General features: G+C 45.3%; 1 protein-coding gene across 2 annotated transcripts in view; it reads left to right on the plus strand.

Moving 5' to 3' along the window:
• prkcab (protein kinase C, alpha, b) overlaps positions 1–14,718 on the plus strand; it is a 350,330-nt gene that overhangs the window by 261,367 nt on the left and 74,245 nt on the right. For both annotated transcript variants that reach the window (XM_068003889.1, XM_068003891.1), the window contains exon 10: positions 7,238–7,411. In XM_068003889.1, coding sequence (XP_067859990.1) covers positions 7,238–7,411 — 174 coding nt within the window. The remainder of the gene's footprint in view (positions 1–7,237; positions 7,412–14,718) is intronic.

Here is a 14,718-nt window from a genome sequence, read left to right on the forward strand (position 1 = left end):
CCAGTATCTTTTTTTTTATTTGTTCACGGGATGTGGGCGTCGCTGGCAAGGCCGGCATTTATTGCCCATCCCTAATTGCCCTTGAGAAGGTGAGCCGCCTTCTTGAACCGCTGCAGTCCGTGTGGTGACGGTTCTCCCACAGTGCTGTTAGGAAGGGAGTTCCAGGATTTTGACCCAGCGACAATGAAGGAACGGCGATATATTTCCAAGTCGGGATGGTGTGTGACTTGGAGGGGAACGTGCAGGTGGTGTTGTTCCCATGCGCCTGCTGCCCTTGTCCTTCTAGGTGGTAGAGGTCGCGGGTTTGGGAGGTGCTGTCGAAGAAGCCTTGGCGAGTTGCTGCAGTGCATCCTGTGGATGGTGCACACTGCAGCCACAGTGCGCCGGTGGTGAAGGGAGTGAATGTTTAGGGTGGTGGATGGGGTGCCAATCAAGCGGGCTGCTTTATCTTGGATGGTGTCGAGCTTCTTGAGTGTTGTTGGAGCTGCACTCATCCAGGCAAGTGGAGAGTATTCCATCACACTCCTGACTTGTGCCTTGTAGATGGTGGAAAGGCTTTGGGGAGTCAGGAGGTGAGTCACTCGCCACAGAATACCCAGCCTCTGACCTGCTCTCGTAGCCACAGTATTTATATGGCTGGTCCAGTTAAGTTTCTGGTCAATGGTGACCCCCAGGATGTTGATGGTGGGGGATTCGGCGATGGTAATGCCGTTGAATGTCAAGGGGAGGTGGTTAGAATCTCTCTTGTTGGAGATGGTCATTGCCTGGCACTTATCTGGCGCGAATGTTACTTGCCACTTATCAGCCCAAGCCTGGATGTTGTCCAGGTCTTGCTGCATGCGGGCTCGGACTGCTTCATTATCTGAGGGGTTGCGAATGGAACTGAACACTGTGCAGTCATCAGCGAACATCCCCATTTCTGACCTTATGATGGAGGGAAGGTCATTGATGAAGCAGCTGAAGATGGTTGGGCCTAGGACACTGCCCTGAGGAACTCTTGCAGCAATGCCCTGGGGCTGAGATGCTTGGCCTCCAACAACCACTACCATCTTCCTTTGTGCTCGGTATGACTCCAGCCACTGGAGAGTTTTCCCCCTGATTCCCATTGACTTCAATTTTACTAGGGCTCCTTGGTGCCACACTCGGTCAAATGCTGCCTTGATGTCAAGGGCAGTAACTCTCACCTCAGCTCTGGAATTCAGCTCTTTTGTCCATGTTTGGACCAAGGCTGTAATGAGGTCTGGAGCCGAGTGGTCCTGGCGGAACCCAAACTGAGCATCGGTGAGCAGGTTATTGGTGAGTAAGTGCCGCTTGATAGCACTGTCGACGACACCTTCCATCACTTTGCTGATGATTGAGAGTAGACTGATGGGGCGGTAAGTGGCCGGATTGGATTTGTCCTGCTTTTTGTGGACAGGACATACCTGGGCAATTTTCCACATTGTCGGGTGGATGCCAGTGTTGTAGCTGTACTGGAACAGCTTGGCTAGAGGCGCAGCTAGTTCTGGAGCACAAGTCTTCAGCACTACAGCTGGGATGTTGTCGGGGCCCATAGCCTTTGCTGTATCCAGTGCACTCAGCCGTTTCTTGATATCACGTGGAGTGAATCGAATTGGCCGAAGACTGGCTTCCGTGATGGTGGGGATATCGGGAGGAGGCTGAGATGGATTATCCACTCGGCACTTCTGGCTGAAGATGGTTGCAAACGCTTCAGCCTTGTCTTTTGCACTCACATGCTGGACTCCGCCATCATTGAGAATGGGGATGTTTGCAGAGCCTCCTCCTCCCGTTAGTTGTTTAATTGTCCACCACCATTCACGACTGGATGTGGCAGGACTGCAGAGCTTTGATCTGATCCGTTGGTTGTGGAATCGCTTAGCTCTGTCTATAGCATGTTGCTTCCGCTGTTTAGCATGCATGTAGTCCTGAGTTGTAGCTTCACCAGGTTGGCACCTCATTTTTAGGTACGCCTGGTGCTGCTCCTGGCATGCTCTTCTACACTCCTCATTGAACCAGGGTTGATCCCCTGGCTTGTTGGTAATGGTAGAGTGAGGAATATGCCGGGCCATGAGGTTACAGATTGTGCTGGAATACAATTCTGCTGCTGCTGATGGCCCACAGCGCCTCATGGATGCCCAGTTTTTTTGAGCTGCTAGATCTGTTCTGAATCTATCCCATTTAGCACGGTGGTAGTGCCACACAACACGTTGGATGGTGTCCTCAGTGCGAAGATGGGATTTCATCTCCACGAGGACTGTGCGGTGGTCACTCCTACCAATACTGTCATGGACAGATGCACTTGCGACAGGTAGATTGGTGAAGACGAGGTCAAGTAAGTTTTTCCCTCGTGTTGGTTCGCTCACCACCTGCCGCAGGCCCAGTCTGGCAGCTATGTCCTTCAGGACTCGGCCAGCTCGGTCAGTAGTGGTGCTACCGAGCCACTCTTGGTGATGGACATTGAAGTCCCCCACCCAGAGTACATTTTGTGCCCTTGCTACCCTCAGTGCTTCCTCAACATGGAGGAGGACTGATTCATCAGCTGAGGGAGGACGGTAGGTGGTAATCAGCAGGAGGTTTCCTTGCCCATGTTTGACCTGATGCCATGAGATTTCATGGGGTCCAGAGTCAATGTTGAGGACTCCCAGGGCCACTCCCTCCTGACTGTATATCACTGTACCGCCACCTCTGGTGGGTCTGTCCTGCCGGTGGGACAGGACATACCCAGGGATGGTGATGGAAGAGTCTGGGACGTTGGCTGAAAGATATGATTCTGTGAGTATGGCTATGTCAGGCTGTTGCTTGACTAGTCTGTGGGACAGCTCTCCCAATTTTGGCACAAGTCCCCAGATGTTAGTAAGGAGGACCTTGCAGGGTCGACTGGGCTTGGTGTTTTGCCGTTGTCGTGTCCGGTGCCTAGTGGTCCGATGCCGGGTGGTCCGTCCGGTTTTATTCTTATTATGACTTTTCGTAGCGAGATTTTACAACTGAGTGGCTTGCTAGGCCATTTCAGAGGGCAATTAAGAATCAACCACATTGCTGTGGGTCTGGAGTCACATATAGGCCAGACCGGGTAAGGGCGGCAGGCTTCCTTCCCTAAAGGACATTAGTGAACCAGATGGGTTTTTACGACAATCCGGTAGTTTCATGGCCATCATTACTGATACTAGTATTTTAATTCCAGATTTTTTATTTAATTAATTGAATTTTTAATTAATTAATTGAATTTAAATTCACCAGCTGCCGTGGCAGGATTTGAACTCATGACTCTGGATTTTAGTCCAGGCCTTTGGATTACTAGCCCAGTAACATAACCACTATGCTACCGTACCCTCAACTACCTCTTCACTTACTGTGACTTTGGCAGCATCTTCTTCCTTGATAAAGACAGATGCAAAGTACTTATTTAGTACCTCAGCCATGCCCTCTGCCTCCATGCATCGATCTCCTTTTTGGTCCTCAATCATCCCACCCCTCCTCTCACTACCCATTTACTGTTTACATGCCTATAAAAGACTTTTGGATTCCCTTTTATGTTAGTCACCAGTCTACTCTCATACTCTCTTTGCCCCTCTTATTTCCTTTCTCGCTTCCCCTCTGACTTTCTATATTCAGCCTGGTTCTCACTTGTATTATCAACCTGACATCTGTCATATGCCCCTTTTTTCTGCTTCATCTTACTCTCTACCTCTTTTGTCACCCAGGGAGCTCTGGATTTAATTGCCCTACCTTTCTCCCTCGTGGGAATGTGCCATCTCCTCTTTAAAGGCCGCCCATTGTTCAATTATAGTTTTGCCTGCCAGTCTTTGATTCCAATTTACCCAGGCCAGATCTTTTCTCATCCCATTGAAAATGGCCCTCCTCCAATTGAATATTTTTACTTTAGAGTAGTCCTTGTCTTTTTCCATAGCTAATCTAAACCTTATGACACTATGATTGCTGTTCCCTAAATGTTCCCCCACTGACACTTGCTCCACTTGGCCCACCTCATTTCCTAGAACCAGATCCAGCAATGCCTCCTTCCTCATTGGACTGGAAACGTACTGGTCAAAAAAGTTCTCCTGAATACACTTCAAAAATTCCTCTCCCTTTTTGCCCCATACACTATTACTATCCCAGTCTATACTAGGATGGTTGAAGTCCCCCATTATCACTACTCTATGGTTTTTGCACCTCTCTGTAATTGCCCTGCAAATTTGCTCCTCTATATCCTTCCCACTAGTTGGTGGCCTATAGAATACACCCAGTAGTGTAATGGCACCTCTATTGTCTCTTAACTCTAACCAAATAGATTCTGTCCTTGACCCCTCCAGGACATCCTCTCTCTCCAGCATTGCAATATTCTCCTTAATCAATACTGCCACCCCTCCCCCTTTCCTTCCCTATCTTTCCTGATCACCTTGTATCCAGGAATATTTAGTACCCAATCCTGCCCTTTTTTGAGCCAGGTCTCCGTTATCGCCACAACATCATATTTCCATATGGCAAATTGCGCCTGCAGCTCACCAACTTTATTTACCACGCTTCGTGCATTTACATACATGCACTGCAAACCTATCTTAGACCTTCCTGTATTCTCTCTTAGTCTGATCCCATCTAATACCGTACTATTTCTTACGCTACTGCTATCTGTCTCTCCCAATCCTTTGTGCACCTTGTTTCTCCTTTCCAATGCTAAATCCTTGTGCCATCCCCCTGCCAAATTAGTTTAAACCCTCTCCCACAGAACTAGCGAACCTCCCCACAAGGACATTGGTCTCAGCTCTGTTGAGGTGCAACCCATCCGGCCTGTACAGGTCCCACTTCCCCCAGAACTGGTCCTAATGCCCCAGGAATCTAAAGCCCTCCATCCTGCACCATCTCTCTAGCCACGCATTCATCTGCTCTATCCTCCTATTTCTATACTCACTAGCGCGTGGCACCGGGAGTAATCCGGAGACTACTACCTTTTGAGGTCCCGCTTATTAATCTCTTTCCTAACTCTCTAAGCTCTTCCTGCAGGACTTCATCCCTCTTTCTATCTATGTCGATATGGACCACAACCTCTGGCTGTTCACCCTCTCCCTTCAGAATGTTCTGCAGCCGTTCAGTGACATCCTGGACCCTGGCACCTGGGAGGCAACATATTATCCTAGAATTATGTCTGCGGCCGCAGAAGTGCCTGTCTGTTCCCCTAACTATTGAATCCCCTATCACTATTGCTCTCCTGACCATTCTCCTCCTCCCCCCCCCACCCCGTACATCTGAGCCACCCATGGTGCTGTGGACTTGGCTCTGGCTGCACTCCTCAAAGGAACCCTCTCCCTCATCAGTATTCAGAACTAAATACTGGTTAGAGAGTGAGATGCACTCAGCGGACTCCTGCACTACCTGCCTGGTCCTCCTTGCCTGTCTGGCTGTCACCCAGTCCCTCTCTGCCTGCACTCTCTTAAGCTGTGGGGTGACCACCTCCAGAAATGTGCTATCCACGTAACTCTCAGCCTCGCAGATGCACTGCAGTGACGCCAGTTGTTGCTCAAGCTCCGAAATCCAGAGCTCAAGCGCCTCCAGCTGACGATACTTCCTGTACCTGTGATTGTGCAGGACATGGGAAGCATCCTAGAGTTCCCACATGGCACAAGATGTGCATTCGACAGGTCTGAGGTGCCCTGCCATGCTTCTGTTTATTATATTAACTAAACTTAACAAAAATAAATGTAAAGACATTAAAAAAAACACTCACCAGGAAAAAAAATCACTCACCAGCTACTGACCAATCAGCTCCTTCCCGTGTGTTGACGTCACTTTAGTTGTTTTCTCACCTCTCTCCCGCACTCCGCGCTCTCTCTCTCTCTCTCTCCTTTCATCGCTGATCCCGCGCTCTCTCTCTCTCTCATCGCTGATCCCGCGCTCTGCTCTCTCTCTCCTCTCACTTCTCCTTCTGTTGCTGATCCCTTGCTCTGCCTCTTTTCCACTAGAAATATTTTAATGAGTTAGTAGATTCATTGAAGAATTCTGTGCTGCTGGCAACAACTTCCCAGGCTCCCTCATCATAGAATCATACAGCACAGAAGGAGGTCATTCGGCCCATCGTACCCGTGCCTCATGATGAAACTCTTTTCAGAAAATGGTTCTGAGCTTCAGAGACTGTATTAATGTACAATAAAGTTTGATATTTCAAATCAAATCATAGAGATTGGTTAACTGTCAGACCTGTTCAAGGTTTAATTCCTTAACATTGCCCTAATACTCCTGACCTTTCACAGAAAGCTGTTTAGAATGAATATACTGCCTGCTTCCCCTCTTAGGCGTTCACTAGGTTTGGATGAAACCTTGGCACAGTGTGTTGTTGGACTGCTGTAGGTTGCCATGGCGTATTCAGGTGCAATTTCATGTCAGTTACTTTGAACATGGTGACTCGTTACTCTTGACTGTTGCTGGAGTTGTCACATTGAGGTCAAGCAGATGCATGCAGGGAAGGACCGAAGGAAGAAAACTTGGCAGGAGAGACATTCATTGAGCACTCTTGGTAGGAGACTCACTTATTGGCTGCTCTTGTTCATCTTCTTGTGACTGGATGAAGAGCTGGAGCATGTGGAGGTACCTTTAGTATCAAGTGCCCTAATTTCCTGCAACAAATCTTGTTAAGAATCATTCATTATATCTCGCATCCTCCTGACCTGTGTAGGTCATGAACTGACCCCCTTGGATGAGATATATGAGGGACATCCTGTTACCTATTATTGAACGGATCATGATGGAACTACTTTCCGCGACTGGACACTGACCCTGGTACTCAAGCACATCAAGGGTTCAGTGTTAGTTGGGACAATCTGTCAACTTGTTGAGGGCCTGCGGCTTGATACGTGTTTGAGTACTGGCGTTAACAGCAAGGATGTCAATACCTACTCAGGAGATTGCCATTTGACATATGAAAAATTAAAGAGAAGGGGACTAAGTAAATGCACTTTGCATCTTACCCATGCTTGACCTGGAAATGCTCAATGGAGACACTGGGTGAAAAAGTGTAAAATGTTCTTTCTGGCAATGACATCCCTTGCTCTTAACAAGATCAAGAGTTCAGCCAAAAGAAGCTTGCAGGTGAAATATCGTAGTTTATTTTGAAACGGAGCAGTAAATAAAATCTGGTTTTGTGTTTTGTTTTTTACAAACCCTGCTGCCTGTTGCAGTGCCTGTTGGGGCCTCCTTAGTACTTTTTGCACAGTCCCTTTATAGATGTTCGCTATTCACCTTCTTACAGGTCATGCTGTCAGAGAGGAAGGGAACAAATGAGCTGTACGCCATCAAGATCTTGAAGAAAGACGTGGTCATTCAGGACGATGATGTGGAATGTACAATGATTGAAAAGAGAGTCCTGGCCCTGTTGGAAAAGCCCCACTTCCTGACGCAGCTGCACTCTTGTTTTCAAACTATGGTACGTTTCTGGTCCTTGAAAGTATCGGTCGTGCATATTGGTCACAAAGGACTTGCCACTTAATCTCTTTACACCTACGGGTGAAAACTTAGAAAATTGTTAAACTAGTTTCTGCATGGAGGGAGGTTTATTTTTAAATGGATGATGGTGTGTTTTAACTGGCATAATAGTCCTGTTATGAGTGACAAGGTACATTAATTTGATGGTGTGTGTTGTGTCCCAAGTATTAGAACAATAAATACTTCTCAGGTGGAAGAAGGTTTATTTTGCGCAGTATGTGAGTGTGTTTGTTTCAATTTGAGAATGATACTCCCTTTTTAAGGTATTTTCTCCCATGCTTTTGGGATTTTTGTGTGTTGTAGGTCATCTCCAGCTGAGTGGGCTGGTGGCTAAAAGGAAGAAAGAACTTGCATTTATATAGTGCCTTTCACAACCTCAGGACATCCCAAAGCGCTTTAGAGCTAACAAAGTACTTTTGAAGAGTGGTTGCTGTTGTAATGTAGGAAACGCAGCAGCCAATATGCACACAGCAAGGTCCCACAAATAGCAATGTGATAATGACCAGATAAACCGTTTTAGTGATGTTGGTTGAGGGATAAATATTGGCGAGGACATTGGGGAAAACTCTGCTACTCTTCTTAAAAAAGTGCTATGGGATCTTTTAAGTCCACCTGAGAGGGCGGGTTGGGGGGGCCTCGGTTTAATATCTCATCCAGAAGACAGCACCTCCGACAGTGCTGCACTCCCCCAGTACTGCACTGGGAGTGTCAGCCTAGATTTTGTGCTCGAGTCCCTGGAGTGGGGCTTGCACTAACTCAGAGGCAAGAGAGAGTACTACCACTGTGCCACGGCTGACACCTTATCAGGGTAGCCTGGCTTCTGGGTCTCTGAAGATGGTAGGTAAAAGAGGCCAGATGACAGTGACTCTCCCTAACTTACCTTTTTTGGGAAGTCTCTGGCTTCTGCTCAGCATTTCCTGCAGTCATGGAGATGCTGACCATAGGCTGCTGGGTCAGGTGGTGACAGGAGTGGAATCACTTAATGCTGAGGAAACCGGTTGGTGAGATCTTCCAACCATGCATCTCCAAACAACATTAATGAATGGGATTAGGGTAGAGGTCTAGAAACAGATTGCTTGCCTGCTATTTTGGTTAGAGACAGAATATGACACAATTTGGCAAAAGCAAACACGGAAAAAAAACATTTCTGTGAAGCTCTCCTCTTGCTTCCTTAATCCCCTCCCCACCCAACTCCTGACCATGCAACTACCTTTCCTTGCCTCCTTGCTCAGCAACATTGTAAGTAGTTCCCTTTGCTCAGGCATTGTCCCACTCCACTTCAAAACCATTGTGAATAGCCCGCCCTTGACCCTTCTGTTCTCATCAAGTATTAACTCACTGCTCAAAACATTGATATGGCCCTGGTCAAAGTCACTAATAATATCTTCTGTGTGTGATAATGTTGCATTATCCTGCCTTGTCCTCCTTAACCTTTCTGTGCTGTTTGAAACAGTCAATCATGTCACCCTCCCACAAGGCCTTGCCTCCATGGCACTGCACTTGTATGGTTCTACTCCTACCTGTTCCAACGCAATCAGTGCATCTCCACCAATGACCTCTCCCTTCACCCCTGCAGTCACCTCTGGTGTACTCCAGTATTCCATCCTTGGCCCCTTCCTTTTCTTGATTTACATGCTGCCCCACAGCTACATCATCCAAAGGCATGGAATCAGTTACTATATTCATGCTGACAACACCCAGTCTTACTTTCCACCTCTTCCCTTGACTCCATGAGTACCTCTGTGCTGTCAGACTTCACGTCCAACATTTATTTGTGGATCATCCAGATTGTCATACAGATTTTCATCCAGCGGAGTTTTGGGAAGAACAAAGCCATCATATTTGGCCCCTGTCAAAAGCTCCTCATCCTTACCACCAACTCCACCTCCCTCGCAACTGCTCACTCAGCCTGCACTAGATGATCCACAACCTCAGTGTCCTGCTCACCTTGAGCTAAGTTTCAAATCCCACATCTTGACTTGTGTCAAGGCTGCTTACTTCCAATTCTACAACATCGTCCACCTCTGTTCTACCTCCCGCCCACCACACATGAAACTCTTATCCACCCTCTCGTCACCTTCAGACTTGATTTTTTTAATGCCAATTTTGCTGACCTCAAGAATCTTAATTCATAAACACTAACTTGTCCAAAGTTCCACCTCCCAAATCTTGTCTTCTACTAAATTCCACTTGCCCATCACTTCTATCCTTCACTGCCTTCCTACGCCTAATGCATTGATTTCAAAATCCTTGTCCTTATCTACAGATCCTTTCACCTCCCCAAATCTGTGACCTCCTCCACTCTGTCCCATCCCATACCCTTCCTTCCTCTAACTGTGGTCTCCTGTGCTTTCCTCCCTCTGCTCCACCATTGCTGGTAGAGCTTACAGCTATCTCAGCCCTACTTTCTATCTCCCTAAATCCCTCTGCCACACTTCCTGTCTCCCGGCCTTTCAACAACTCAAAACCTACCTATTTGACCATGCCTTTCATCATCTCTTCTAATTCCTCCACTTATACCCAGTGTCCATTTTAACGTTACGATATGAATGCAAGCTAGTGTTGTTTCAGAATGACATGAACAAGCATGTTTTTCAGTTTTGTTAATCTCCCTGTGTACAGGTTTCTGAATGCGAATAGCTCAGTGTTCACCTTTTTAGACTCTGCTGAATGCTCAAGTGTAAAGCAGAGGTATTAAACCAGGTATTGTGTGGTGCCGCTGTATTCCTCCCCAATTGAATAATGGTTCTTACAGCTCCAAGTCTTCACTTCAAGGAGACATTCAGGGATGATTTCCTCACACAACGTGTGAGACGGGCTACTAGAAGAGATTGTGTTGGATTTAGTGTTTACTAATCCACATGGAGCTAGTTAATAATTTGGAAGTTTTGCGGACCTGGGATCTAGCGATCATTGTATTATTAGATTTGATTTTGTTGTTAGAAATAAAGCTAAAAACAACAATGTGGTTGGACAAGCCTTTGCAGGAGCAGAATCTATAGTCATGAAATGAATCTTTGTCAAAAATAATTAGACTTCGAAGTAGAACAATGGAAGCAAATGCAAAATATTTAAGGTTACACAGGAAGAGATAAGAAAGGATATTCTTAAAAAAAAAAGAGAAACCTAGCAAGCCCTAGGCGACAGTGATTCAATAAAAAGATTAGAAGGAACCTAAAAAACAAAAAGAAACAGTTTAAAAGTTTTTTTTTAAATATAAATAGAACGAAGGCTGAGAGTGATGGTTTTCTCATTACTGACCATCACTGAGAAGCAATAAACCAAATTACTAGCTGTAATAAAATGGGAGTGTACCGCTGTGAGAATAATCTAATAACTGCTTCAGTAAGGATAGATCTTGCCTGACCAACCTTGTAGGCCTTTTGAGGAGGTGATGTTCCAAATTGTTTGGATGGATTAAGAATTGGTTCAACAGAAGGCAGAGGGTGACGTTAAATGGAAAATGCTCTGCCTGAGAAAAACAGTTACCAGTGATGTTCAACATCGACCTGCTCTGGGACCCCTGCCCTGCACAATATTTGTCAATGATATGAAACAAGGTGTCTAGTAGTGTTAATAAATTTGCTGGTAACCTAAAGCTTTGCATGCAGATAACGAGTAGAAAGGAGGTTGATTATCTTAAGAGGCTTAAACCAAATGTGTAAATTGACTGGGTATGGTAGATGGATTTTAATGTGGGTAAATGTAGGGGATTGCATATAGCAACAGTTAGTAGTAAACATGTGCAACTATCTCTGCTCTAAGAACAACCCCAGCTTCTCCAAATAACTGAAGTCCCTCATCCCTGGTCCATTAAAGTAAATCTCTTCTGCACCTTCTTTAAGGCCTTGACATCCTTCCTAAAGTGTGGTGCCCAGAATTACATCGAAACTACAGCACAGAAACAGGCTATTCGGCCCAAGTGTCCATGCCGGCATTTATGCTCCACACGAGCCTCCTTCATCTAATCCTATCGGGATACTCTTCTATTCCTTTCTCCCCCGTGTGCTTATCCAGCTTCCTCTTAAATGCATCTATGTTATTTGCCTCAACTATTCCTTGTGGTAGTGTGTTCCACATTCTTACCATTCTTTGGGTAAAGAAGTTTCTCCTGAATTCCCTATTGAATATATTAGCAACTATTTTATAATTATGACCTCTAGTTTTGGACTCCCCCACAAGTGGAAACATTTTCTCCACCTCTACCCTACCAAACCCTATCACTATCTTAAAGACCTCTAGCAGGTCACTCCTCAGCCTTCTCTTTTCTAGAGAAAAGAGCCCTAGCCTGTTCAGCCTTTCCTAATAAGGATATGCTCTCAGTTCTGGTATCATCCTTGTGAATCTTTTTTGCACTCTCTCCAATGCCTCTACATTCTTTCTATAATATGGAGACCAATACTCCAAGTGTGGTTTAACCAAGGTTGTATACAAGTTTAACAAAACTTCTTTGCTTTTCAATTCTATCCCTCTAGAGATGAAGTCTAGTGCTTGATTTGCCACACAATATTCCAGCTGAGACCTAACCGATGTTTTATAACGGATTAGATGAAGGAGGCTCGTGTGGAACATAAATGCCAGCATAGATCAGCTGGGCCAAATGGCCTGTTTCTGTGCTATAGTTTCGATGCATTACTTCTTTGCTTTTGTACTCTATACCTCTATTTATAAAGCCAAGGATCCCATATGTTTTTTTAACAGCCTTCTCAACTTGTTCTGCCACCTTCAAAGATTTGTGTACATACACCCCCAGGTGTCTCTGTTCCTGTGCCCTCTTTAAAATTATACCATTTAGTTTATATTGCCTCTCCTATTCTTCCCACCAAAATGTAACATCTCATCAAAAAAGATTATTTTAGATGGTGAGATATATAAGAAATCACCCACCTCTGTATAATACATTCAGTGCCATTCTTCCCTAACATGTCCAGTGAATTCCCAGCACAGGACGAAGGCATTTGATGGACGAAGAAATAACTATGATGGAAGGCGAGTTACAAAGTACTTAACTTTCCTTTAGGCAAATTAAATGATTACAGACCTAGAGAAACCTGACTGACAAGGAAGCTCCAGGTTTCAGTAAGAACAGAGAAAATAGGACTGCTGAATGCACTTCAACAATGTTGCAGGCAGGTTGTTATCTTGCTGCGCAGCTGTAGGAGACTGTGAGCCATAAGGAGGATTAAGCACCTGAGGTGAATAAGACTTCATTTTGTTTGTAAATGCCTATTGAGATATGTGTTAGATTGACAGCAAGAAAAGCTATGTGGGATCGATGGGATTGTAAGGCTATTTTTGGTATCCTTGAATCACAACTCATGTGCTTTGAAGATGGTGTGATAAGAAGCAGTGAATGATATATTTTATGAACTACTTTGATGCCAATCTGGGAGACTGAAAGTAATATAATAAAACTTTAAAGGAGCCCTAATTCTCACCCGGTCTCGTGCTCTGTGGGGCACTGATAGCACTTATTACTAGTATTCAGTAATAGAAGTAGAAGCTTTTTGCAAAGCTTCAGAAACTTATGATCGAGAACCATTGATATTCATAGAGTAAAATGACAGGCACTGCGTGGGCTGTCTTGTTAAATGATACAGCATACTGTTATTAGTGTGTACTACACATTGAAGATGGGGTGTGGATCATATGTTTTTGTATTTCTTTTTGACAGCAAATACCGATCACGGATTAATAACTTGTGGATCATTCTGGTGTAAATGCTTTGCAAGCTGGGGAATATTCGCTTTGACCTTTTATTCTGCCAGGGCTAGAATAGAAAGCTATGAGGGGAATAGAGAACTGTGCAAGAGCAAAAAGAGGAAGATGCAGCATTGGGTGATGTGAAAGCTTTTGTTTGGAAAAGGATTTAAGGAAGTACAAAAGGAAACTTCTCTTTAATCTGTTTAATTTATTGTATGGTTTGAAGTTTGCTGGCACAGATTGTGCCACGATGGCAAGATTATATCTCATCTCCATTCCGACATTCTCTTTAAGGGGGAAGATAAACAGTCCCATTGATAATGGGGGAAAGGTGTACTTATTTTGTTGAGTACTGTCCGTTCCTTCCCCCTCCCTTCCCCCCAATACTTTGATCGAAAACTATAAGCATCTTTTAGTTACTCAAACTAGTGGATCGCGCATGACGTTGTTACCGGTGAGTCGGAGGATTTGGCAGAAGTTTGTGAGAGTTGTACTGAGAGAGAGTGAAGTACATCCATAGGGTGAAATGGGTATTGATTGACTTAAATTTCCCAGGAATCAATCAGAATAATTGGGTAGTGGTGAAGGGTTTTTTCATTGTTTCCTGGAAAATTTCAGCTAATCAGAAAAGCATGATAGCTTTTTTTTTGTTGTACAGACACATTTAATCTGTTACATGTAAAACTTTTAACCTATATATTATATTATAAATATTATGTATGACATGCACTTGCTTCCGGTTGTCATGTTTTTTGGTTATGGTTTTGAGTAATCTTTTCCCACTGTAATTGCTAGGTCAGTGTTTCCATTCAATTTCTCTGTCAAATCAGTGCTGTCACCAATTGCAATTTAAAGTATGCAGTTGCACCCTCCCACCACTGTCACCTATGACCCAGTTCCACCACCAGTAGTGCAGCCGTTGGGATCCATATCTCTATCCTCAGTCTTTCTTATATTGGAGATAAGCATAAATTTAAATTTTTGAATATTTTTTGCCTCAGCACTTAGTGCAGTACCTGCTTCCTCACATCGAAGAAGCAGCTTCCCTGGCCAGAATCATGGCCATCACCCGCCCGTCTGCACTGGAGGAAAATGACCCCTGCCACTGCCGCCATTCTTCCCTTTCCATACCCCCCTCCCTCCCTCTTAGTGGTCAGTCTACCTCAAGTGGCTCCTGAGGTGGCTGCTGGCTTTGACCCACTTCTTCTGGGTCTCCACTCCCGGTATTTCACCCCTTTCTCTGGACCTGCTCAGCAAGATTCCTCTGGTCCTTCCCTCCTGGTAGCCAACCCAGTTCCTCTGGGCTTGTTGCTCCTTTCTTTTAATTCCATCATTTGCTCCTGCTCTACCTTCTCCTGTGCCTGCCCCCACTCCACCGTGCCTCCTCCGCACTCCCCCTTGTTCCCTCTTTCCTCCCGCTTGCCTCTATTCCTAGTCGAAGGACATTATGAGGTAATTTATAGCACTCTCCTACATCTCACTCAATATGGACCAGCGATCAAACCCAGGACCTTCCTGCTGAACAGCTCAGCTATTCACTGGTCA

Source organism: Heptranchias perlo, chromosome 23 (assembly GCF_035084215.1).
Source record: "Heptranchias perlo isolate sHepPer1 chromosome 23, sHepPer1.hap1, whole genome shotgun sequence".
Taxonomy (NCBI): domain Eukaryota; kingdom Metazoa; phylum Chordata; class Chondrichthyes; order Hexanchiformes; family Hexanchidae; genus Heptranchias; species Heptranchias perlo.